Below are 26230 nucleotides of genomic sequence, written 5' to 3'. Positions count from 1 at the left end.
TAGCCTGCCTGGATCCCACCAGGAGACAACCACAAGATGTCAGCAATTGACAAAGAAGGGGAGAATAAGAAGCTGGGAACAGCGGTGGGATTCAAATTTTTTTACTACTGGTTCTGTGGGTGTGGCTTGGTGGGTGTGACAGGGAAGGATAGTATAAAATCTCCATTCTCTCACTCCAGGGGAAGGTTACTGGAAATCCCCATTTCCTCCTTATCAGCTAGAACTTGGGAGGCAGAGAATAGATGGGAGCGGGATCAGTCAGGGGTGGTATTTACCGATTCTCCAAACTACTCAAAACTTCCACTACTGTTTCTCCAGAACTGGTCAGAACCTGCTGAATTCTACCTCTGGATGGGAAATATCCTGGCCCAAGAGATGCCGGTGATGCTGCAAGCCGGTGCAGGGGCGGAGCCAATCGGTGCATGCCCCAAACAGAAGGCTGAGAAACTTGAGCAGCAGCTGATGAGTACCAGAGAGCAGGAAATGGACACCCCATACCAGGGACCCAAGACCTACTGAGCAACGAACACAGGCAAGGCAGCAGAAGGTAAAGACCCATTAGTCTCCTTGGGAGTCAATATGATTTAAGCGAGCAGGTGGAAGATGAGATGACCAGTTGAGTCGGAGGAGCCTGTTGAGTGGAAGCTCCCACTCGTCACCCACAGCCCATTAATGGAGCAGCTGAGAGAAAGGTTTGGCTTGAAGACCCAGGTGGCCACATTTCCTGGGACCATGGCGGCATTAACCAAAGTGGGGGAGTGACATCAATAGCGACATCAATTAACCCATTTCCCCCTCTTCTGCAGCCGATGGTGCCCAGCCAGACCAGTGCATATGGGACCTAGGCACAAGGGGCAATGGCAGCTGGACCCACTATCCCACACATGGAGATACGTTGAGCAGTCCCAATGGCTCAAGCAGTGACTGGAGTTCCTGTGGTGGTGCTGGTGGCACCTCGGGGGTCCATTTTTATGGGTGTCCAGACAACCTGGTCCACTTTCTGGCCCAAGTACGGTACCATAAGGAGCACTATGGAGGGATGTACTCAGATGATATAGCCTGGGTTCATGCCATTCTGTCTAATTCTTGCAGATAGAATGTTGGAAGGTACCTTGCAATGTCCAACTCTCCTGCTTGGGCAGGAAACCTTACACCACTTCAGACAAATGGTTCTCTAATCTCTTCTTAAAAACTTACAGTGTTGGAGCATTTACAACTTATGGAGGCAAATTGTTCCACTGATTAATTATTCTGACAGGAAATTTCTTCTTAGTTTTAAGTTGCTTCTCTACTTGGTTAGTTTCCACCCATTGATTCTTTTTCTATCCTCAGGTGCTTTGGAGAATAGTTTGATTTCCTCTTCTTTGTGGCAACACCTGAGATATCAGAAAACTGCTATCATGTCACCCCTGTCCTTTTTTTTCATAAACATGTCCAGTTTAGCAACCATTCTTTATGTGTTTTATTCTCAAGTCCCCTAATCATCTTGGTTGCCCTTTGCACTCTTTCTAGAGTGTCAACATCTTTTTTACATTGTAGTGACCAAAATTGGATGCAGCCTTACCAGGACATTATAAAGTGGTATAGACACTTCACTTGATCTTGATTCTATCCCTCTGTTTATGCAGCCTAAAAATGTGTTGGCTTTTTTTGGCAGCTGAAACACACTGCTGGCTCATATTTATGTGATTGTCCACTAGGACTCCAAGATCCCTCACAGTCACCACTATTGAGCAAGGTTTTCTTGCCGAAATGTAGTACCTTACTTTTTTCATCATTGAATTTCATTTTGTTAGGTAGTACCCAATGTTCAAGTGTGTCAAGATTCTTCTGTATCTTAAGCCTATCTTCTGGAGTGTTGGCTATTCTTGCTAGCTTGGTGTTGTCTGGAAATTTAATGAGTTTCCCATCTATCTCCTTGTCCAAATCATTGATGAATATGTTGATTTGGAAATAAGTGCTTTGGGGTGGCTGGTGTCCCTACACAATTAGGCAGCTCCAGAGCTGAATGACTTGTACAACTCCTGCAAGAGTGGTTTGAGGATCCCATGGCAGTTCAACATGCAGAGGCCTGCACCTGCACCTGGAAGAAAGGCAAATGGACAGTGATAGAGTACATCCAAGACTTCCGGAGTTTGGCCAGAGCGTATGTGGTCTACCTGTTCCAAGAGGGACTGAACAAGGAGCTATACCACAAATTCCTACTCTGAGGAGTGTTGCTGAATCTGCAGGCATGGTACTGAGTGGCCACTGAAATAGAAATCGTCTTGTTAGAGTACCGCAAGCACACAGCACAAGAAAACTGACCTTGCTGAGTGCCTGAAAAGATATCTGCACCCAGAGGAAATGTGGGGTGCCCCTGGCCAGGGAAAAACTTCACCAAATCACAGCTTTCTTCAGCTATGGAAAGGAGGGTTATCGACCGCCAGTGATTATGGTATCCTCCTCAGGAGTAAAGGGCATTCTTACAGTCCTATTGGACTAGGGGTGCACGAGGTGTGTAGTTAGTCTCCAGGTAGTAGAGGAGCTGGAGATAAGACTGAGAAAGTTGAGGTAGCCCATGGCATTTTCCTAGGTGGATGGGTCAATAACAGTGGAGTGCCAGTGACCTGCTTGACCAAGCCCAGTGAAGCTCAAAGTGTAGAGACTATTTACTTCATTGTATCCCAGGAATGACCTAAGGTTAGGGTGGTAGAAAGCGGAACCTGACTGTGAATTGGGACAGAGACAAGTAGCAGGTATGAAGGGAAACTTCCAACCAACGGGGGCTAGTAAAAGTGTTAAGAGCTAGCCACGTGCCTGTGGCCAGGAGAGTGAAAGCAGAGCTTGCTAATATACTAAAGGGAGGTGGTGAACTAGAGCCACTGATTCCACAGGAATAGCATGAATTATTGGAAGTCTTTAGCAAAAAGGAATCAGACATGCTCTCACCCGAGATCCACAGACTACACAATTGAGATCACGCAACGGGCCAAGCTATCAAAATCGAAAATGTACTCAATGAAACCCAGGGAGATGGAAAAACTCTGGGAGTTTTTAGACAAGAAGACAGCTAGGGGGTTCATTTAGCCAGCGAAGTTGATGGTTCCCCCCATGATCTTGAAGATTGTTTCCTTAGGCTATGCATGGACTATAGGAGCCCAAACTGTATTTGCATTGAAAACATGCACCCACATGTTTTCCCATATATGAGGGCAATGTTAAACTATCTGGTCAAAAGGAGGATTTCACTGGAATGATTAAGCTGGACTTGAGAGTGGTGTGCTACTGAGTGGGGGGACAAGTGGAAAACAGCATATAATTGCCCCCTGGGCTATTACCAGTTTCATGTGATGCTGTTTGGTCTGCAGTTAATGCTTGCTGTACTCATGTAACTAATAAATAAACTCCTGCATGAGCACCTGTATAAGGGAAATTGCCATATTGACATACAGCAAGACCTCGGAAGAGCAAGTGAAACTAGTCAGAGCGCTGCTCAAAAATGTACAAAAAAATTGAGTTCTATGCAAAATTGTCTAAATGAGATTTTCACAAAACCAGCCTTGAACTATTTAAGGTATTGAATCTCAAAAGAAGGAGTGGAGATGGAGCCCAGCAAAGTGAAGGCAATATTAGAGTGGGAGCCCCTCAAACCAGGAGACAATTGCAGTTTCCTTGGTTTTGCAAATGTCTACCATCAGTTCATCCCCCTCCCCCCTCGTAGCCTTTGATGGCAGATGCCATCAAGATGCCATGCCAAAGATGGCAGCCTGACACCATGGGTCGTTCTATGCCTGGAGCCTCAATAAAGTTTATGGTCTCTGTATGGGTCAACATCCTCATTTCTATTAGTATGGTGATGTATGCTACAGGGGCCCCTCCTGCTATTGACCCATCCAGTTGACAAAAACCACAGGCACTTTGAGCTATGTTTTTTACTAAGCCAGGGATGACCAATTATCTGGTGCAGCTGTGTCCAGTAGGGCAACCAGGTTCCCCTTATGCCCCAAGAAATGCATCACCAATTCTATGGGAATGGTCACCAGGATCACATGGTGACTTATCAAGGGTTCATCACCTATGTCGATATCGCTTTCCACTGGGTACCAGGTCAAAGTAGTTGGAATTCTCGTACCGTCATTTGGTGATGGTGTGAACCTGATGACATCCACTCCCTCCAGGGCCATTTCCCTAGCTTGTTAGGGGCCCTGCAGTGGCTTTTTGGGTTGGCTATGTGGCTGGGTAGTCAGCTTCCACACCTGAAGCAACTAGTGGAGTGTCAGCACAGGCTCTGTTTGCATCCCACTACTTGGTTCGCAGGGACCATTGCCACCCATGTCTGGGATTTAGCTAGATTAATCTCAACTTCTTCAACCAGGACATACCATCTTTGCAGGGTGAGTGGAGTGGCCCTGGGAATACAGGATTTGTAGACATCATCATCTAGCTTATCCTGGAAACATTATATTAGCATGTTCTCAGTCAGTTGGAGAGCCTGCAGGCCATGTCTCATAACTCTTGGGTGTAGGCAGCCACAGGTTGCCGGCCTTGGCTTACAGTCTTAATTCTCATGCTGGCTTTGTGGTCCGCATCCAGACTACTGTCATGAAGTTACACAGCTCCAGAGCATTGTCATTGTGGAGAGTGTTCATCCACTCTGCCGTGATTTCCTCCATTGCCATGGCCATGCACTACAATTCTGGCCTCTTTGATTGGCAGATCTTGACCATATTCTTGCATGTAGGTCCAGATCAGGGCTATGAAGAATCCCAATTGCTGCATATCTCCACCAAACTTCACTTCGAGGGGTGGTGGTTTATGGTTTTTCCTCCTGGGTGCTGCAACCCAAACCAGTGATGCTGGTTGGGTTGCTGGGGCAGATTCTGCCTGTGGTGTTGGAACTGCTGCCAAGGGAACAGATGCTACCATGGCCACAGTAGTGGGATTCCATTGGTTCTTGCACTGTTTGGGCAGGTAGCAATGGCATCCTGGCTATGGCCTTACATGGTATAAGATTGTAGAAAGCTCTGTCAGAAATTCAATTCCCCGCATGAATGTCCCTCCCATGTATCCTTCCTTCCAACCCCCCAGTGATCATCTGGGTCTCAGGTGATTGTCGCAGGCTTCCACCTCTCTGTTGTGGCCTGTCAGCTGCAAGCAAAGATAGCTGCAGAGTCAGATGAGGAGGTGGAGGGAGAGCCTGGGCCAGCTTAAGAGCCTTTGGAAGACTCTGATAAGGAAATAGCATCAGAGGCAGAGGCAGGGCCTTCTGTCTTCCCCCTGGTGGAGAGGCAGCTGTGCTCAGGGCCTGAGCTGAGGGCAAAGAACAGATGGAGCCCATCCGAGATTCAGGTATATGCAGACAGGAAAAGAGTGTTGAGCAAGGGAAAGCAGTAAGCTGACTCTCGAGGAGAGACAGATGGAGACGATAACCAGCCCCTCTGTGGTTGGGAAATAAATAGGAGAGGTCTGGGAGTGGCCAGTTGTCACAGACAACCATTCTAGTATAGAAGCAATTTGGATTTATTGGATAAACCAAGGTTTGTTTGGACTTCTTTCTTTCTTTCTTTTTGAATTGTGAAGAAGACTGGGACTTCCCTGTTATAAAAAGGGGTCTTACTTGTGAGTAAACATTTCATCACTACTTGTAAAGGTTGGGTCAGAACACTCTCCCAAACATTTCAGAGGGTCTGCTCAGCAGTGGGGTCATGCCAGTTTCCCAGTATGCTTCATTTTCCTCCTAGTCACTCTTGTGAGCTGACATTGTTTGCATGGTCCCCATGGCAGTAGCTTTTCTCCAGGATGACCACTACTGCAGATCTTGTCTAATGTTGGGCCTGCCTCAGTTCAGGACTCTAGGAAAGAAAGACTCTCAACTCCATTTGGTTGAAGTGATAGGGTCTTTTACTAAGGTGGTGGTTGCAGCAAAAAAGGCTACATTTGAAAATTTCCATACAAAATGTTACATCCCCCCCTTTTCCTTGTCCCTCCTCCCCTTGACAGTCCATCCCTGTCCAATGGTGTGGCATTTAGGTGTTTTGGGAACAGCTTGGATGGTTGATATCACTTGGTGTGTTGACCAGAAATCTGATGCTATTGACAGCCTTAAGGGAGCATATGGATGGATGGCACCGTTGCCTCAGCAGGCCTTTCTGTCATGGAAATTTCCTTGGGAAACACCCAATGTCTCTGACACCAAATGTCCTTGAAATATCTCCAAGGGAGGAGGATTACTATTTCTCTTGTAGATATTTCTGTACTTCTTTATCTTACCTAGACTGGAGTACGCCAGTTCTTCTGGGTGATGAAATAGATAATTTAGCAAATATATGAGTGTCACAGTGTGTTCAGGGTTCCCGCTTGCTTTTAGGGACCTGCCTTTATCCAGCTGAATAAATGATTAGCGAGGCAAATACCTACACTTTGCCTTTATTTCTATTGAGCCACAGCTGAAACCGGTAAACAGGTACAGTTTCACATACTTTTCCCAGGCCAGGTGTCCTTGAACATGCCAATTCTCACACCTCTGTTGTTGTCAGAGCTTTCACCCCCTCTTCCTGCTCATCGCTACTCTCTACATTCCATTGTCCCCTCTTCCCTCCCTACTAGGATGCCAGCAAAGCATAGAAGCTGAAGATGGCAGATCTGACACAATAGTTATCAATTTATCTTTATTTATCTTATTGATCTGGATTTTTTCCCCAAAAACACCCATTTTCTTTTAATACCTCACTAAAATGAAAAGGATAAAGTAGTTTTAGAGCTTGTAATAAACAAGAAAAGCCAATTTGAAGTAACATTCATAATCATAATGACTTCAGCAATTACATTTTAAATGCCATGTAGTTACTAAAAGTTACAATGCAGTAATAAATTTATGTAAGCACAAGTCAATCTATTAAATTATACTCTACATTGCTGATCTTTATGGTGCTCTTACATTTAATAAAAACCTCTAATTTCCATCACATGCACATAGTTTCTTAACATACACACTAGAAATTTATTACAGGAAGATGAAAAAAAATGTATGCAACAATAAGCATTTTGATATTGCAATATATAGCTCATGTCTCAAAACTAAGTTTTCTCACACATCAAGCATAAAATTAGAGCAGATTTTGGATTTCGAATGGTTTAAATTAACATGCTATTTTTATCTACTACAATGGATAACGTTTGCCTGGTATGTTTGCGTATGCATTAAAAGCAAAACTTCAAATCAAAATAACTAATAGGACCGAATGGCTGGTGGAACTGTAGCACAATCTTCTTCATTCAAGGTGTGATCTATTACAGGTCTATAATCCAAGGAAACCTTTAAAAAAATAAAGATTCATCTTATTAATAAAGTACTATTAATATTTTATCTTTCATTTTACCTTGCCAAAATTCAAATTTTATGATTTACATTGATATTAACACATTTACAATTTATTCTGATTTATTACCATAATTATTTAAAATTTATTTATATGAAAAACATTATATGAAAGAAATCCTGTCTATAAATCAAATATTGCCACATTCATGCTGAAATTGTATTTTTTACTTCTGTAATTAAGTAGCACAAATTCTTACATAGCAAAATTTTAATTCAAACAGGTCATATTTAACCTTTTGTGAACCTTCAGTTTCCAGATCATACACCAATGTAAGTTTTACCTATGCTATAAAGTGGCTTAGTAAACATATAGACTATTGAAGCCAAACCAAGATACTTCTACATATATCTCTAGTTGTGTGGAGTCAGAAATACATAAGATGCTGTTCACTTAGCATCAGTCCCTTTAATAAATACCATCTAAGCAGGACCATTTTATTTAACCTCCTGCAGCATGAATAAAGAGGCTTTTATCCCAATCTCCAGTCCTACTAGATTAGATTTTAATTTCCTAATCTAGCAAATACCCAAGAATCACGTACAGTGCTCAGTACTTGTCCTTAATTGGTTCAGGGAGGCACAACAAGTCCTAAACAAACCAATTTATGTGGTCCTTTGTTCTAGCTGGGAAGGACTTCCTATCTGCCACTTTTCCTATATCAGTGACTTTTGCAGTATGGTCAATTTCTTGTCCAACCTTTGAAGCTGTCCCCTATTTCCTTTTACAGTGTGTAGAGTACCAAAATACTCTGAATACTAGGACATTTTCACATGAAAATGTGTTGCGTACCAAACGCAAAGAGTTTTGAAGCAGTTGAATGTTGAAGTACCAGTGCATTAGAAATTGTTATTTAAAGTAAGGCTAGGAGTACAGGTAATCCTCATTTAATGATGATCACTTATTGACCAAAATTATAATGGATTCAACAAAAAGTTACTTACAACCCATCCTCAAAGTTACAATCGTTGCACCCATCCCCCTGCAGCCACATGATCGTACTTAGAGTGCTTGGCAATTGGCTTGCATTCAAGACTGGTTGCAGAGACTAACAGTCATATGACTGCAATATCCAGTGGGCTATTTTGTTGTTTTCCAGCAAAAAATGCCCATTCAGTGGAATGGATCAGCTTATTGACTACATGATTTTCTTACTCTATATCTCTATAGTGACTCACTTTATGACAATAGTAATAGTAGTAAAATCAAGTGATATCATGTGACCTGATTAACAACTACAATTAATTATAATTAAAATGTGACGCCCAACTATAATACTTAAGCGAAGACTATTTGTATTGTAAGCCACACTGGTGACTTTGGAAAGGCAAGATTATATACAATATGACAGTATTTTGATATAATGATGGTCCAAACTAGGGGTTGGTTACCTATGGCCTATAGCAGCAATGGCAAATCTTTTTTGGCTCGCATGCCATAAGTGGGGGGAGCGCAGGGGGGTTGTGTGCAGGAGTGCCGCACACATAATGCAATGCGTGACCCCCCCAGTGCGCATGCGCGCACTACAGGTGCGACCCCCCATTTTTGCATGCTCTTTTCGCCCTCCCCAGGCTCCAGAGGCTTTATAGGAGCATTGGGAGGGCGAAAACAGCCCCCCCGACCTCCCCCGAAGCCCTCTGGAGGCTTCAGGGACCTTCAGGAGGCTTCCCTGAAGCCTCCGAAGCAGTCAAAACAACTCTCCTAGCAAACCGGAACTCACTTCCGGTTTGCTCAGAGGGTCGTTTTAAGCACTCCGAAGGCTTCAGGGACCTTCAAGGGGCTTCCCTGAAGCTTTTGGAGTGCTCAAAACGACCCTCCGAGCAAACTGGAAGTCCGTTCCTGAACTTCCGGTTTGCCCATATGGCTGTTTTTTTGCGCTCCGGAGGCTTCAGGGAAACTCATGAAGCCTACAGAGTGGGCGGGGGAGGCTCTTTTCGCCCTCCCAGGCTCCTATAAAGTCTCTGGAGCCTGGGGAGGGTGAAAAATGGCTTTAAAAAAGGCCAAACTCAGTTGGCCAGTGCGCGCATGCATGCTGGCCAGCTGACAGAGCAGTGCCTCGCGTGCCCTGACAAATGGCTCCGCGTGCCACCTGTGGCACGGGTGCCATAGGTTCGCCATCACTGGCCTATAGTCTGGACCCGGTCTGTCACTACAAATCATCCAGCTTGTAGTCCCAATATGAAATATAGGTAGGCCTCATTTAATTACCTTAATTGGGACTGGAATTTATGTTGCTAAAAAAATAGTAATTAAGTGACACATTTCATAACTATGTTGCTTAGCGATTAGAGTTCCAGTCATCTCAATGTAGTTATTAGAAAAGGAAAAGTACAATTGTTAGGTGAGGACTTCCCACTTTTCCTGCCTTATACAAGTTGCTGGCTCTGTCCCATCTCCTGCCCAGCAAACTGTCTTCAGCAAACAAGGCTCCTTTCCACATGTTCTAGGGGTGTGCCCAGCAGTGGGAGCAGTGACAATGAAGGTCAGCTGGGATTGAAAGGGTTGACAGAGACAGATTGAAAAGTAGACATGGGGGAAAATACGTGGGTTGGAAGCACTGAATGCACACTGTGATTATAAATATGGGCTGATTGCCAAATGCCCACATTTTCCCATTATCCAGCAGATGATACAACAGCGATAACTTTGAATACTAGTTGTAACTTTGAATGGTTCCTGACTGAATGTATGTTAAGTGAGGACTACCTGTATCTGATCTACTGTGGACTATCTGACCTACTGTGGTCCTAAAACAAAATTCATGTCTATAATTCTATTACAAATACTTACAACATCAGTGTATTCATCTGATACAAAGGGAGATATCAGCTCGCCATCCACCCCCAGACATGGCCTCTATTATCTATGTCAAGCTCCATCCGTGCATGCACAAAATCCAGGCAGTGTACAAAACCATGCCCCTCAGACTGCAGAAAAACCACTCGCCATAGAATTGGTCCCTGGCATTCAAAAGGTTGGGGACCACTGCCCTATGTGGTTGCTAATTCCTAGTCTAGATCCAATTATGCAAGGAAGTTCACATAGTAATCTTTAGCTTATACCTTCTCTACCAGGGAACCTCACTATTCAAAAAAACAAAAGGAAAGATGAAAAAAGATATAGTTGAGGCTCTGATTTCTCAGGGAAAAGCAAGACATACATATAAATATTTCAAGCACAATAGTCTCTATTATTTCTAATAATTTGTTTAATCATTCATTTCAAGATCAGTGTTACTAGAAGTAGCATACAACTAAATAAATATTAAAATTAAGGAAATATTTTATACCTTTCCGGTCTTCACATCTACATAAGATAGTGTGTGTTTTCTCCAATGCTGCTCAAATGGTTTCTTCTGCTGTCCTGGAATTGGTTTAGAATAATCATATTCATCTACCCTAACCTAGAATATAAAATACAAGTGAGGGTATATTATGTTTAAAACTCACATTCAGATAAGATCAGGAATGTTTCAAAACAACTTAACTAGCTTAACACATCTTAAATGGTAAATATAAATGTTGGCCCTCACACTGATAATAGATTCAAGTGTCTGCTAATTAAATAACTCAGTCCTGTTTTACAATACCAGAATTGGAAGGGACCATGAAAGTCTTCTAGTCTAATGCCCTGCTCACACCCTATACCACGATCGCGAACCTTTTTTGGCTCGTGTGCCATAAGTGGGGGGAGCACAGGGGGGTTGTGTGCAGGCGTGCCGCACCAATAATCAATGCGGGACCCCCCATTTTTGCATGTTTTTTTCGCCCTCCCCAAGCTCCAGAGGCTTTATAGGAGCATGGGGAGGAGAAAACAGCCTCCCCCCCCCCCCCGGAAGCCCTCCGGAGGCTTCAGGGACCTTCAGGACGATTCCCTGAAGCCTTCGGAGAACTCAAAATGACCCCCCCCCCGAGCAAACTGGAAGTCACTTCTGGTTTGCTCGGAGGGTCGTTTTAAGCGCTTCGAAGGCTTCAGGGACCATCAACAGGCTTCCCTGAAGCCTTTGGAACGCTCAAAATGACCTTCCGAGCAAACCGGAAGTCACTTCCAGTTTGCTCGGAGGGTCGTTTTAAGTGCTCCAGAGGCTTCAGGGACCTTCAAGAGGCTTCCCTGAAGCCTCTGGGGCAGTCAAAATGACCCTCCGAGCAAACAGGAAGTCAGTTGCCAAACTTCCGGTTTGCCCGTAGGGCCAGTTTTTTGCGCTCCGGAGGCTTTAGGGAAGCCCATGAAGCCTCCAGAGGGCCTCCGGGGAGAGGGGGAGGGGGAGGCTCTTTTCACCCTCCCCAGGCTCCTATAAAGCCTCTGGAGCCTGGGGAGGGCGAAAAATGGCTTTAAAAAAGGGTGAACTCATGTGCGCTGGCCAGCTGACAGGGCAGCGCCTCACATGCCCTGACAAATGGCTCCGCGTGCCACAGGTTCGCCATCCCTGCCCTATACCATTCTGGATAATGTCCAGTCTCTTCTTAAAAATCTCCAGTGATGGAACACCCATAATTTCTGGAGGCAAGCTGTTCCACTGATTTACTATTCTCACTGACAGGAAATTTCTCAATAAGTCTAGGTTGGATCACTCTTTGATAAACTTGTATCTGTTATTTCTTATCTGGTGCATTGGAAAATGACAACCTTCTTTTTTCTGTGACAACCTCTCATATACTGGAAGATTGCTTTCATATTACCTGTAGTCCTTCTCATTCGACCAGACATACCCAGTTCCCACAACTGTTCATTGTATGCTTCAACCTCCAGTCACCTAATCATCTTTGTTGCTCTTCTCTGCACTTTCCACAGTCTCAACATCTGGGAATTTGTCTTGTGACTGCCATTTCATCCCCACCCAGAAATGGGTGGGGACAAAATGGCAGCTATTTTTGAGTCACCGCTGTGTGGCCCAGGGACAAATCACTCTATTTTGTTGCATTAATACAGTTTGTATAGCTTCATAGAAACTTTCTACTGTTTTCAGAAGTTCTCTGCAGTATTGTGCAACCTCATTAATATAGAAAAATGTAGGGGTTTGCAAGGCCAACACAGAAACAGCTCAATTTTGCCTCCATTTGCTTGTAGAAGCTTATGAGGGACAAACCATTCCATTCTGCTGTCTTAATGAGACTCATCAGAGCAGCAAGATTCAGGAATCATGAGTGGCAAAGCAACCTGTTCCATTGCTTCAAAGGTAGGTTAGAGGAGGATATTTGGCCTGGTGGGGTAGGAATCCAGCCTAAGACTTGGGGAACCTGATGGTCATGGGAAAAGATCTGTGGGAATCCAAGAGGAAGGAAGCAGAGCATGAGGATGTCTCGAAGGTGCGGAAAGCCTTTGGAGGGCTGGATCAGGCTCCATTAGTCACATCACAAGGACTATTTACATTATCACAGGATGTAGAAGCCCTGGTGGTATAGTGGTTAGAATGCAGTATTGCAGGCAAGCTTGCCCACAGCCTGGAGTTTGATCCTGACAGGGCTCAAGGTTGACTCTGCCTTCTATCCTTCTGAAGTCAGTAAAATGAGGATCCAGATTGTTGGGAGCAATATGAGGACTGGATCAGGCTCCATTACAGTCACACTGTAAACCTCCAGGGAGTGCTGTAAAGCACTATGGGATGGTATGCAAATCTAAGTGCTATTGCTAATGTAAGTGTTCCAAGTAAAGCAGCTAGTGAAGCATCTTCCCTTCATCTCTCAATAGAGAGGGAGGGGAGAAACTGGGCAAGGAAATGCATGTAGCAGCAACAGAAACCAACATAACTTCGAAGTAGCTAAATGGTACCTTTGTGACAGGATGGATGGATGGGTACATGATAGATGGATGGATGGATGAATGGATGGATGGATAGATAGATAGATAGATAGATAGATAGATAGATAGATAGATAGATAGATAGATAGATAGATTGATTCATACAGACATTCATGCATACATGTTTAGTTAGAGGTTACAAAATAAGTTTGTAGATTTTTTCTATAATAAATGTCTTCTTGGGAAAACATGGAAGACAGCCACATTCTCCTTGTCGATGGTCTGTACCATTTCACGAAAGAATACCCTTCTAAGAAATGTGAAACACATAAAATTGATCAAATAATGACATTATGTATTTTTATAATTTTAGTGATAAAAACAGCCTGTTTAGACACTTTCTTAAGCTATTAAATGCAATATAAGTAAAGCTTATTTGACAGAGAAATAGGTTTTGAGGATAACTTTATAAAAAGTACAAACTTTATCTTGCCTATGCTAAGAGTATTTATTTTTAGCAATTGAAGAAATAACTTCTAAATAAATATGTACCTTATAGTCCTCCCTAGCATGAGCTCCACGTGACTCTTTTCGAGCTTCTGCTCCATAAATGGTTTGTAAAGCACACAGCATGAGATTTTGTAGTTCCAAAGTCTCTACCAAGTCAGTATTCCAAACAACACCTACAAGTACAACAAAAAGTATGGAGCAGTTTTAGAAATTATAGGAAGAAAGAACTTCACCAGATTCTTCTCTTGGTATAATTTAATGGTACTATCACAGAAAGCAGAAAGAAACTTAACACTTCTTTAAGACTCAAATATAGCTTGATAAAGATATTTAACAATAAATGTTGAACACAAGGTATACTTCTGAGTAAGGAAATGAATTGTGAATTTCTCATAGGTTGCAAGAAAGAAAACCAAAAATTTCCAAAAGCGAGTAGCTTTCCAAATCAATAGTGTAGAAACAAGTTACAATATGTCAGTGCATGAAAAGCAGCAGCAGGCAAGGAAAACAAAGTTGCAGCTTTGTAGATTGCCTCAGATTTCATTTCTATAGTGCCACATTTGCTGATTTACATTGCAGTACTTACAACTCACCCAATACCAAAATAGATTGAGTAATTGCCATGAAAATGAGTAGAAACCATTCTTAAAATAATTTTCCAATGAATAAAAAAGAGTATTAACATATTTGCACAAATACCTTCAATTTGCATAAATTATAATTTCAGCCCTTCCTGCCAGAACTTACTTTATTTTTAGAATTTTCTACAAATCAGGATTGGAAGAAGCTCTATAAGTCACTGATTTTAACCCTAATCAGGACTGGAGGAATCTAAATTAAAGCAACATGAGCAGTTGGTTGCTTAACTTCTGTTTAAATATCTGCAACAAAGACAAACCTATCATACTTTTTTAGTAATTGGTCCCACTATTTTGCTAAACTTTGAACCAGAATCTGTTTTCTGTAATTTAAGGTTACTGTGCTAAGACTGTAAACAACTTACAACTGTAATTAAGTCCGCAAATTATAATAGTAAGTCATAACAATTATAAAGCAAGTAATCACATGACCCAATCTGAAACATTGCCATACGGTCATAAATGGAGATGGGCTGCCAAGGATACATTTCAACTCCCTCCCTCTGCTATATCCTTCCAGCTCTGCCATTTTGGCCACTCTGCATTCAGCCACCTGTCACTCTCCACTGCCCCAGTTGAACTTCACAATCTGCCATAATTGGCAAGGCCTTTGTGATCCCTGCCTATCTCACCTCGTCTCTTCCCTTTTGGACATCCTGTACGCTACCACTACTTACCCACTGCCATCCCCAGCTGACCTTTGTCATCTCTCTCTTCTTCCTCAACGTGGACAGTAGCATTGCCGTCCCAAATACTGGATTTTCTGCTAAACATTTCCAAGTGCATACCGCTTTTGCCTGCTGGGCCTTGAAGTAACTCACTGCCACCTCCTGCCTGTGGTGTTGCAAAATAGCTGTTTTTCTATAAGGGGTTGCTCCTCCTGAGTGGTATGCAAAAGTGAGACAGTTGCAAACTGCAGACTATGACCTGGAGCAGCCACAGCCCAGCTACCAAAGCTCTACGTGGTGTAAGTTATACTCATTTCTTCTACAGATATTCCTCCCTGACTTGTGACAGGGATCCCTGGTGCTCTCCGAGCTTGATTGTTTTCTTGTAGAAGTTTCATTACGCAAACTAGGTAACATCATCATGAGCACTAATGGTATTACCTAGTTTGGGTAATAAGATGACTGCAAGAAAACAACCAAGCTCAGAGAGCATCAAGGATCCCTCATTTCAACCTTGAGTTACAAATATTCTGCTTTATTGGTGACTGAGCTGGTGTACTTCCTGACCCGGTCCTTGTCCCATCTCAGCCTCTGCCTTTTCCATTTTTGCTCTTAAAAAAGGAAATCAGCAATGAATACCGTAAAAAGTTTTGTTTATTAAGATATCTGGAACAAGGATAAAGTATAGTTGCTAAAATATGTGGTTTATTCCAATTTGAAACAATATGAAAAGGTTGAGGAATATATGATACAGTGGACTAAAGGCATTGATTATAATATACAAATGGGAATGATGGGGAAATATGTGGTTGAAAGGATAAAATTTATATTGTTATAAAGAGAATTTTTATTCAATGATATACTGTTGTATATAATACTAAAAAGATTATCTAGTATACATAAGTGCACTTCAAATTTATGCCGGAAATAAGAACAAGGATAATTTTATCATGCTTGGTGGACGTAAAAAGATTAGAAAATATGGGACTCAAATGCAGAGATTCAGAGGATGGAACATTGTTTTTATAATTGATAACATTTGATAACAGCCACAAGATTACTGAATGCACAAAGATCTTTATCTGCAACACCTATAATAGAGAAACAGTTGGTGGAGATGACAGAACTTGCTGTAATGGCTAACCTGACTTGTTTGGTTAAATAAAAGACAATATCTATGTTTAGTGATGACTGAAAATCCCTTATGGACTTTTTGCATAAAAAAGAAAAAATGAATTTAAGATTTAAAGTTTTTGATGATTATACAGAATAGATTATAGAAAGAAGAGAGTCATGACATAATGTTAGAGATGCTAAAATATAATTGTACTTATAACTTCTCTGAAGATTGGAAACTACTACTTTATATCTTTAAATTTTTCATTTTTTCTTTTCTTTTACCTTTCTCCACTTTTAGTTTTGAATTTCTTTCTTTCTCTTCCATTTCATTCTATTTGAGAGTTTGCATTACTACTATTGTTTTTGAAACTTTCAATAAAAATTATATGCTAAAAAAAGTTTGAGACAAGGAAAAATACATCATTCCATTAAACACAGCCCTTTCTGCTGCAGGCCCCACATCAGGGCCTGCAGCCACTGATGGCTGGGGATCCTATATACATTCTTGCCTATGCCCCTGCCTGCTATCACCTCTCTGGCTGCAAGTCTCCTAATCAGCCTGCAGCAGAGAGGGTTGTCCTTAAACATGCGTCTTGTAAACAAAACTTTGTATTCATTGCTGACTTTCTTTTTTAGCAATACAAATGGAGAAGGCAGACACAGAGGTAGGATGGGGATCAGAGCAGTCCTGTCACAAGCCAGACAGGCACATCAGGACAGGAGGGAGGCATAACCTAAGCTGAGCAGGGGACTGCTGCCTGGGCTATGATTGTTCCAGGTCATGACCTGCAGACCGCACTTACCTTGTTTTTCTTGCACCTCATAAGGCACCACCATGTTGTTTAATGAACAGCTGCTTTGCAGCACCATGGCTGGGAGCTAGGAGGCGGCAGTGAATTGCATCTGGTGGAATCCTGATAGGCAGATAGGGTGTGCACACATGGGAATGTGCAGCATGCTGAGACAGCTAAAGTGGGGCACACCCATCAGGAGCCTGCCTGGGGTAGCAGTGGCAAGTCCAGCATCAACAGAGATTGCATGCCAAGGAAGAAGAATGTGATAGTTACAGGTGACAGGGTATCAAGTAAATTATGGTGACAGAATACAGTTTGGATAGATGGCAGAGTGCAAGGGAGCCAAAAGGACAGAAATAGTGGGGAGAGAAGCTGTGAAGAGTTGAAGTAGAGGTGAGTATGTAGGGCAGGAATAATAATAATCCTGGTCCTGGTTTAACAACTGCAGTGAGAATTGCCGGAACTGCTGTTAGTAAGCAGTGTAGTAACATGCTGTTTCATCTAACAACCCCTTTGCTTAGCGATGGAAGTTCTGGTCCCAGTTGGGGTCATTTTTAACTTACTTTTCGCAGATCAATTGACCCAGTTTGATTTGTTTAAATAAAATTATAATGCAGATACATTTAGGTTAATTGGATGAAAGAATTTATGAATTTTCACAGTTTTCACAGTTTTATGAAGTTTGTATTGAAACAATACCTCTATCAAATGTTTTCAGATCATCCAAGTCTTTATAAAGTATGGACATTTTTTCACAGCCTTCTTGTAATACAGGGCCTGTACGGAAAACAGCAGCATGGCTTTGCATTGTCTATAAAGAATAAAGGAGCAATACATTTCAATTCATTTTCTTTGATAGCTTTAAGTAAGAATTTAAGTGTCTACATTTGCCAAAATAATTATGTCGAAGTTTACCCACAAACTTTTAAGACAAATATAGAGTTATTTTCAGCCCCTAGTTGGAGGTGATTGGAATCAAACTTCAGGTACTTTTCAGAGGCTCAATTACCCAATTATATTGTCAAAATTCATTTTTGCACAGTTATGTCTAAATTAATACAAAACGGATATTTCATATTCTATTAAAGCTTCCAATGGGAGAGTACTTTTCCATACATAGAAATTGTTATGTCAAAAATATTTTCTGAGATCTCATTTTTTTATATGTTGTCATGGTTTCAGACCATACGCTACAGATTTTTAACAATTTAAATATATTTTCTGTCAGGCCTGCAGCTGGTTCCTTTTAGGATCTTTGGCCTGCCACACTCTCTATTTTACTATGCTTTTTCATTTGTGGGGAATTGGGGGGGGGGGGATAGTAAGGAGTAGAATGTGTTGTCAAAATAAAACATTTCTTTCTAGAAGTCCAAGGTCATATTTTGTTCTCTACACCTCTGAGCCTGACCGGAACTGGATGGCAAGGCAATGGAAGATTGGACCATGTGATGGACTTGTGGGTGTGGGGGCAAGATCATGAATTTTCAACTGGGTGGGAACCCCAGGAAGCTTTCAGATTCAGGTTTACACAGATGTACCAACATATCTCTATTAATAAATTGGAACTTTGAGGAAAGCTCTGCCTTGGACCCCTGATTTAATTTTGGATTATATTTGGAACGCTGACATTTTCATTGAAAGACTAAGCAGAGCTATTTGATAAAGTTTTCTGAAATTGATAAGAGATTCATTCAGTACAATTATTAAATGGGTTTGCATAGCTTCTCTATCGGGTTTCTGAAAATATCAAATTTGAAATTTGTATAGGTGGCCTAGTAGCTATAACTTCCTTGGGTGTTGCACAAGACTTTGATGTTGTTTCTTGAAAATATTTAATGGTAATTTTGTCTTGATTATTATGAACTGAATGAATTATTTAATTTTTAATTCAACCATAATTATTCATGAATCTCTTCTTAACTCTATTTTGTGGTGCACATCAAGATGGTATTCTTTCTCCTTCCCTTTCAATTTGGAATCAAACTCTCTAGCCTATAAAATAATAAAATATATAAGAATCCTCTGAAGTAGTTGCTTTCCCCAATGCGGACAGGAGAGACCAAGCAATTCCACGAGGCAAGTTCATGGGACTAAAAAAAAGAAAAGAAAAGATCAGCCTTTCCAACTTTGCAAGTTCTTACTTTTGTTCAAGAGATGTTGGAAAGGCTGATTTTACTTTTTTTTTCTAGCCCCACAAATTTGCTCATGGAGTTGTTTGGTCTCTCCTGCTCCACAATTGGGAAAGTGACGACTCCAGAGGCTTCTTCATTGGTGCACATTTTTTTTTCTTTTTTCAATTTCTCCAGTGAAAGAGCATCTTGAGCTGCAGAGAGAAATGCTATGGAACTGGAAAGCAGGTTGGTTTAGGAGCCCATCTTGCAATTTGGAAAAGGCCTTGGAGTGTTTCTGGCAAGTGTGGGGAGCAGAGTGGGCGCGTGCCAAACTTTCCAGCTCCGCGGTTGCACAATTTGTGAAATCTGGATAGGTTTGGGTATTCAGAAAATGGTGGGGCAGGATTGTGCCCGCGTATGAGAAAGCTTAAGGCTTGGCAGGGAAGGGAAGGGGAGAGGCCAGTTCGGCACTTCTCGGTCAGGCTTGGCAAGGCCTCAGAGCTCAGTCATGCAGGAAACAAATATGGGTAGCACAGGACTCTCAGGTGTGGTAGTGAAATAGCATGTTGCAGCATCTCTGTGGTTGTTCATAAGGGCCATCAATCCCTATGGTTCTGCAACATACATAACTTTAGGATCCAGTTTTAAGTAATTTGGCGGGGATGTTGTAACTTTGAACAGTTGCTAAGTGAACATTCATAACTTGAGGAATACCTATATTTAACAAAATTGTTACTAAAAGTATCTAGTTACCCTATTAAGCTAGAATAAATCAGAAGTGACACAATTAAGAGATGCAATAAATTTGATGAACATTATTTTTGGTTACATTCTCTCTCCTTTGTTAACGTAAGGTTCCCTAGGGAGCTTTATAGTTGGTAATTTTAAACACGGTAAGAAACACATCGAGCTTAGAATTTCTTTAATATTTGGCTGATTAAGCTGAACTTAATTCCAATGTTTATTTTTTGTATTCCTGCATTTTTGCTATCATAGTATCCTAAATCAATTTAAATGCTACTAAATATATGTTACATGGGAACGAACGGAATGGAATAGAAATATAAAGGAAATGGAATAAAGGGTGTAACTATGCGATGGTGGAACAATGAAACTCAGATTCAAAAAAATTGAGCTTCCTTACAGGCCAGCACACTTATTCCCCACAGGTCCCTTATCAGTCAACAGGAGTGTTGATTTTCCATCAGTCTATCAAGTACTTAGGAGGCTGGACTGCACAAGCAAATGACAATTAATGACTTAAAAGCCAGCTATCAATGAACCCCAATCAACATCTAAAAAGCCATGTACAACAGGCACTATAAATACCACACGCAGAACAGCACACACTCTGCTAGAGAGAAGTGCCCTGAAGATGGGCTATCGTATGAGTTCAAAAGCTCGGAATAAAAAGCCTCTGGTCCTAGTGACTGACCGAGATTGGATCCTGTACTTTCTGAGTGATAAAAGGCTAGAAAGAAGCTTGAATGTTTAACACAAGATTCCTTTCTCCAGCCCAGAGCTTGAGTTCCCTTCTATGTCAAGGTGAAGGGGAATGGCAGTGGGGGGGCGGGGGGGGGGGGAGAGGACAGACACTGGAATACAGCTAAAGAAAAGAAGCTTGAATCCTAAAGATCTTTATTTCTCTAGTCCCTGCCCCCCTCCCCTCCATGCATGGAGTTTCAATCTACTGACTTTTGGGGAAGCCGGGAGAGAAAAATGGCAATCACATGAGTGCACATGCTTGGAAACTGATTATAACTGCAAACAGGTTGCTACCACCCGAAATATGATCACAGGGGTGGGTTAGCACCTGTAAGTTCAAGTAACTTTTCTTGAGTCTCTCATTTCGAATAAATCATTAAATTGAAGACCTCTGTAAGGGAATCAGTAGTCAAAATTAACAGATTAATGCTTGGCAAAGTAATATTCAAATGTTGATTGTGTCTATACCTATAAAGACCATAGTTATACAATCTTTGCGCAGGGAATGTGATACTCCATGAAAATAAAATATGGACTTTGAGGAATAGGTTAAGAATTTACAGAAGACTCCTGAGAATACTATAACCATAATACCATAACAGATAACCCCCCCCCCCAAACAAATGGATAATTAATTAAAACAACACAGAGTTCTCACTTTAATTTAGGGAACTCTGTGACTAAACAAACTTCAAATTAAGTTGCTGAACCCAACAACCATATCAAATTAGGCTTCAATAATTTATCAATATTTAGCTTATGGATGGATGCATTGGTATTACATTTGAAAAAGTCAAGGTTAGAAAATTTTGGGAAAAAATATTTAGAACGTTCTGAAACTGAGTTAATAATTAATCATGCACTACAAATTCAGATTAAAAGCCTATCCTCCGATCCAAAGATCTTACTTACTTTTTGCATATTAAGTCTCAGTTCTGATGTTCTTACATTTCCATTGGCGAAACGCAATTTGTCAAGATTTGCAACAGATTCTTCACCTGCATTTGATTTAATTGATGGAGCTGAGTCCCCTAATAAGAATAAACATAATTATTATTTAACTGCATAGTGTTTCTTTCAGGGAACACAGATAATAAAGGAGGATATTTGTAGTTCAGAATTGACATGAGGGTTCTTGGTGCTCTCTGAGCTTGCTTATTTTCTTGCAGAAGTTTTATTACCCAAACTAGCTAATATCTTCATTGATGCTGTTACCTAGTTTCGGTAATGAAATGTCTGCAAGAAAACAAGCAAGCTCAGACAACAGCCAAGGATCCGGCAAAGATAATATTACCCATATTCCCATCTATCTTACCCTGTTTCCCCAACAATAAGATCTCCCGGATAATAAGCCCAATTGGGCTTTTGAGCGCGTGCACAAAAATAAGTCCTCTCCAAAAATATTGCAACACAGCAGCAGTCATGAGGTGATCACACTCATCACCTCTTGCACCTCAAAAATAATAAGACCTCCCCCAAAATAAGGCCAAGCGCTTATTTCAGAGGTCAAGAGAAAATAAGACCTTGTCTTATTTTCGGGGAAACACGGCATAAAAATACAGAAGAACCCATTCTATATGACACCTACAACTGACAATTTGAAATTATGCCTTTAGCAGCCAAACTCCCAAGTAACATTAGATGACATTAGATCAATTCATCAGAGGTAATGAGAATTTAGAAACATATATTCTCTGAATTTTGTACTACAAAAAAGAAAACATCTCTCCATCCCTGACAGCATTATAATTTTCATGCAAATTCAAGCAGAAGTCAATACTGAGAAATGCAATTACAAGTAGTCCTCCAGATACGATAACATTAATTAATGTTAATTAATGAACAAAGTTACAAAAGACACCTCAAAACTATGTAAGACTCTGTTTCAAAGTTACAATAGTGTAGTGACACTATGGTCATTTGCCCTTACAAATGATTATAGGGATGCTGCAGCACTGCCACATCTCTTCCTCCCATCCTATCCCAATGTGACCCCGCAGCACTTGAGCCTGCTCCTTTGCCACTTTAAGCAGCCATTTTAATGCTTCAATTTTCAGCACTGACAATTCCTTGTGGAAAATGGTGGCTGCTTTCAGAGCTTTCTATCCTGATTAGATGGCTGCTGGAGAATAAAAACTTCTCTTGGCTCTTGCAATTTTTGGGAAACCAAAAGCTTCAGTAGCTTTTGGCAGTAGCTTCAGTACAAGCTTCCCAAAACCTTTGCCTTGCTTTAATTCATCCCCCAGTTAAATTTCTTCAATAAAGAAGAAAAAAAAAAGTTCAGAGAAATAGACTTGTTGATCTTTCCATTCCACCATAAAGTGCTAAACTCCCCACCTCTAATCTCTAATCCAGTGATGGCGAATCTTTTAGACACGGAGTGTCCAAACAGTGCGTGCATGCCCAAACTGAAAGGTGCACGTGCATAGGCATGGACATGCGTGCACATGCCTGCATGCGCAGCAGAGACCCAAAGACCAGCTGGCTGGCGGGAGGTGGGACATCCCAACAGCAGTAGCGTGGCAAGAGGTAAGATCTTTTTCTTTCACAAGCTTCTGTTTTGTCATTTGCAGGGAAACAGAAGCTCATGAAAGAAATGCGATGGAGACCTGACCTGGTGCGACGACGCACATGCGAGCAGAGAATGCTCTCCATGCCACCTCTGGCATGTGTGCCATAGGTTCGTCATCATGACTCTAATCCTTTTAAAAACCATATCTAGATTCTAGACTGAAGAGTAGGGATCAAGAAATAAACAAATCCTTTTTGCATTTAAAATTCAGGAAATTTACCCACCTGCAGCAAAATGGGACAGAAGCTGGGTCTTTGCAAACCTTTTGTCCAACTGCCTGCAGGATATACCTAGGACTTGTCTTTAGAATCCTAGCTGGGTTCTACAGGCAGTCAGACAAGCAGTAAAAAGCTTTGCAAAATTCTGAGCTGAATTTTTTCTATAGCTGCAAAAATCTGCTGCAAAAAAGGCAAAAATCTACAGAAAAAGTTTCTTTGCTTGCTTTCTTGTACTCTTCAGTCTGGAGTTAGATTTTTAAAAGGGATAGCAATTGGAGAGCAGAAGTGAGGAGTTTTGTTTAGGCACATAATTGAGGACGGGAGAAAGATCAACAAGTCTGTCCCTTTCAACTGTTTTGTTTTGTTTATTGAAGAAATCTGGCTTTCTGGAGAAGGAAGGAAGTTAAAGCAAGGGAAAACTTTTGTGAAGCTAGTCTTGAAGTTACCACCTTAGATAGGACTTTGCAATTTCCTGATGGCCAACTGATCAGTGACCAATGGACTGGGACAAAAAACTCTAAAAAGCCAGGGAACTGGTTCCTTTTTTGGCCCAGAAAGGCAGGAGCATCTTGGCAGGAGGAAAAACAGTGGCAGAACTATAAAAGGCAGGTGTGCCCAGTGGTTCCTTCCCTGTTATTTCTTACTGGCAAAACAGTGAACTGTGTGGCAGGCTTGTATGGCCACCCAAGGGCAAAAGCAGAGCCAAGAATATCTCAGAGGATGGAGACCTCTGGCAAGTAAGCCATCCTTAAGATACCCCATGCTCCAATTAATGACAAATATATTTGATTAACAAATGCACTGGGAAGAGCAAGGATGACTAGTTGTTACTTGAGGCAGTTCATTTAACATTTGTTCTGACTTCTGACCCCAATGAGCAGGTTCCATTATAACTTGAGGACTACATGTAACTTTCTATGACACAAATGTTCTTAATTTTTAAGTATGTTACAAAATACAGCATTGCAAAATTTAAGGTAGATACTTTAAATGTTAAAAACTAAGGAGACTTACCAGGTTTGCATAATTCTGCAATGGTAAGAGCACAGGCACGACCAAAGACTACCAAGTCCAAAAGTGAGTTTGCACCAAGTCGATTAGCACCATGAACAGAGGCAGAAGCTGCTTCACCACAAGCATATAAACCAGGCACAATTTGATCTTTGCCATTTCCACGTGTGATTACCTGTCAATATATACATATATGCACAAATGTATATAAACAAGACATGACACCGGGATGTATTCCTGTACCATTAGTACCGGTTCGCTTCGTGCGCATTGCTTGCGCGTTGCTTGCGCATTGCTTGCGCGTTGCTTGCACGTTGCTTGCGCGTTGCTTGCGCGTGAGCAGTTGTCTGTAGTTTGTTCTGTGCTTGCGCAGAAACATGCTGGCAATGGCAGAAGAGACTGGGGAACCGGTTTGGGGGTGTGGCCAGCCTGGGTCGCTGCCGGTTTTGCGACCCAGGCCTAATCACCACTACCGGTTCGGCTGAACCAGGAGCAACCCACCTCTGCATGGCACCTTATAATAAAAAAAATGTTGACACTAGATTAAGGCACAGGAGGAAAACTAATGAGAGCTTCTGCTTTGATATACTATCAAAGCTTTAAATAGTATAAAAATAAACATCTAGTCTATTTAAAATTAAAATTCAATAGTGAGATGGACAGTAAGTACAAGTGATGGCAAACTTTTTAGAAACCAAGTGCCCAAACCGCAATCCAAAACCCACTTATTTATCTCGGAATGCCAACACAGCAACTTAACCTGAATAATTAGGTTTTAGTTTAGAAAAAACAACTCATACGTGATTAACGTTTTTTCTCTTCAAAAAACTCACAATAACAGAGCTTTCAATGATACAAATACCTTTTTATTGAAAGGTAAACGTTTGCATTTGGCACGCTTTTGATTAATTTGACTTTTGCTGTTGTATGCACACTGATAATTTTTGTAACCTTGACTCATACTTTATAAGTTTGAGAGCAACATATGCAGCACTCAGGTCATCTGTTAGTCCAGGGGTGTCAAACTCAATTTCAATAAGAGCCCCATTGTGGTTGCCTTCGGGGACCATGCTGGGCAGGGCCAGCTCCCATTGCTGCTCTGCTCCCTCTCCTTGGTTGCCCATAGTGTGTGCAGGAGGGCAAAGTATGTGGGCCAGAGGGAGGCCCACTCCCTCTTCTTACAAGACCTAGCTTTGAAACCAAAGCATCCTCAGTGATAGGATGGGAGACCATCAGGAGAGGACAGGAGGGGATAAGGGGGTGGTAAAAGGCAGCAGGGCTGCTGGTGATTGTGCTAAGTCAGGATTTATCTCACACACTCACTCTCTCTCATTATAATCTCCTTCCTTCCTTTCTTTTTCCTTTCCTCTTCATTCTTTCTTCTTCCTTTTCCTCTTTCCTTATTTTTGCTTCCTTGCTCTCTTCCCCTCTTCTTTTTCTTTGTCTTTCCTGTCCCTTCTTGGATGCTCAAATGCAAAAGGGGAAACCTTCCTTGCCTTGTGATCAAACGCCACTTTTGCTAGTAGTTTGTTGCCACTTAAAAGACTGAGAACAAACCAGGCTGAGTTTATTCCATGCTTGCATTTCATGGGGACAGACTACAATACAGCAAAACTGTCAAAATGATGGCTCTGGTAGTTGAACAGAGCTCCTCTGTTTTTTATGTGCAACAACTTTAGCATGTAAGAACAGTTAGTAGCTTTTCTATTAATACATAATGATCCTTAAAAGAGCTCTTTTGTAGGGACCCTGCCATGGTCTAATTCAGACTGGAAATATAGCAAAGGAAATTATTTTCTCCCACTTGCTGTGTCCTGTTTTCCCCACTGGAAATACTTGTTTGTAACACATAAATAGGGGATACTTTTCTAAGAGCTCACAATTCAAGAATATCAATGTGCCCATGACGTATCCCAGGGTGGGGAAGGCCACGGGGGTCCTAATGATAGAACAGACCTTCAAGATCTCCCTAACCCACTAAGATGCTTCTCCCTTCCTTCATGC

At 41.6% G+C, this 26230-nt stretch overlaps 1 protein-coding gene across 1 annotated transcript in view; it reads right to left on the bottom strand.

Moving 5' to 3' along the window:
- Window positions 1-6392: 6392 nt before the first annotated feature.
- Window positions 6393-26230, bottom strand: part of SDHA (succinate dehydrogenase complex flavoprotein subunit A) — a 41465-nt gene continuing 21627 nt past the window's right edge. Inside the window, exons 10-15 of the mRNA XM_081971256.1 lie at window positions 24230-24401; window positions 21338-21456; window positions 17529-17640; window positions 13653-13783; window positions 10651-10764; window positions 6393-7297 (exon numbers count right to left, since the gene is read on the bottom strand). Coding sequence (XP_081827382.1) covers window positions 7211-7297; window positions 10651-10764; window positions 13653-13783; window positions 17529-17640; window positions 21338-21456; window positions 24230-24401 — 735 coding nt within the window. The 3' untranslated portion in view covers window positions 6393-7210. The remainder of the gene's footprint in view (window positions 7298-10650; window positions 10765-13652; window positions 13784-17528; window positions 17641-21337; window positions 21457-24229; window positions 24402-26230) is intronic.

This window comes from Natrix helvetica, assembly GCF_964273705.1.
Source record: "Natrix helvetica genome assembly, chromosome: Z".
NCBI lineage: Eukaryota > Metazoa > Chordata > Lepidosauria > Squamata > Natricidae > Natrix > Natrix helvetica.
The sequence above is the reverse complement of the archived record's forward strand: the minus strand, read 5'-3'. Positions and strand labels throughout refer to the sequence as shown.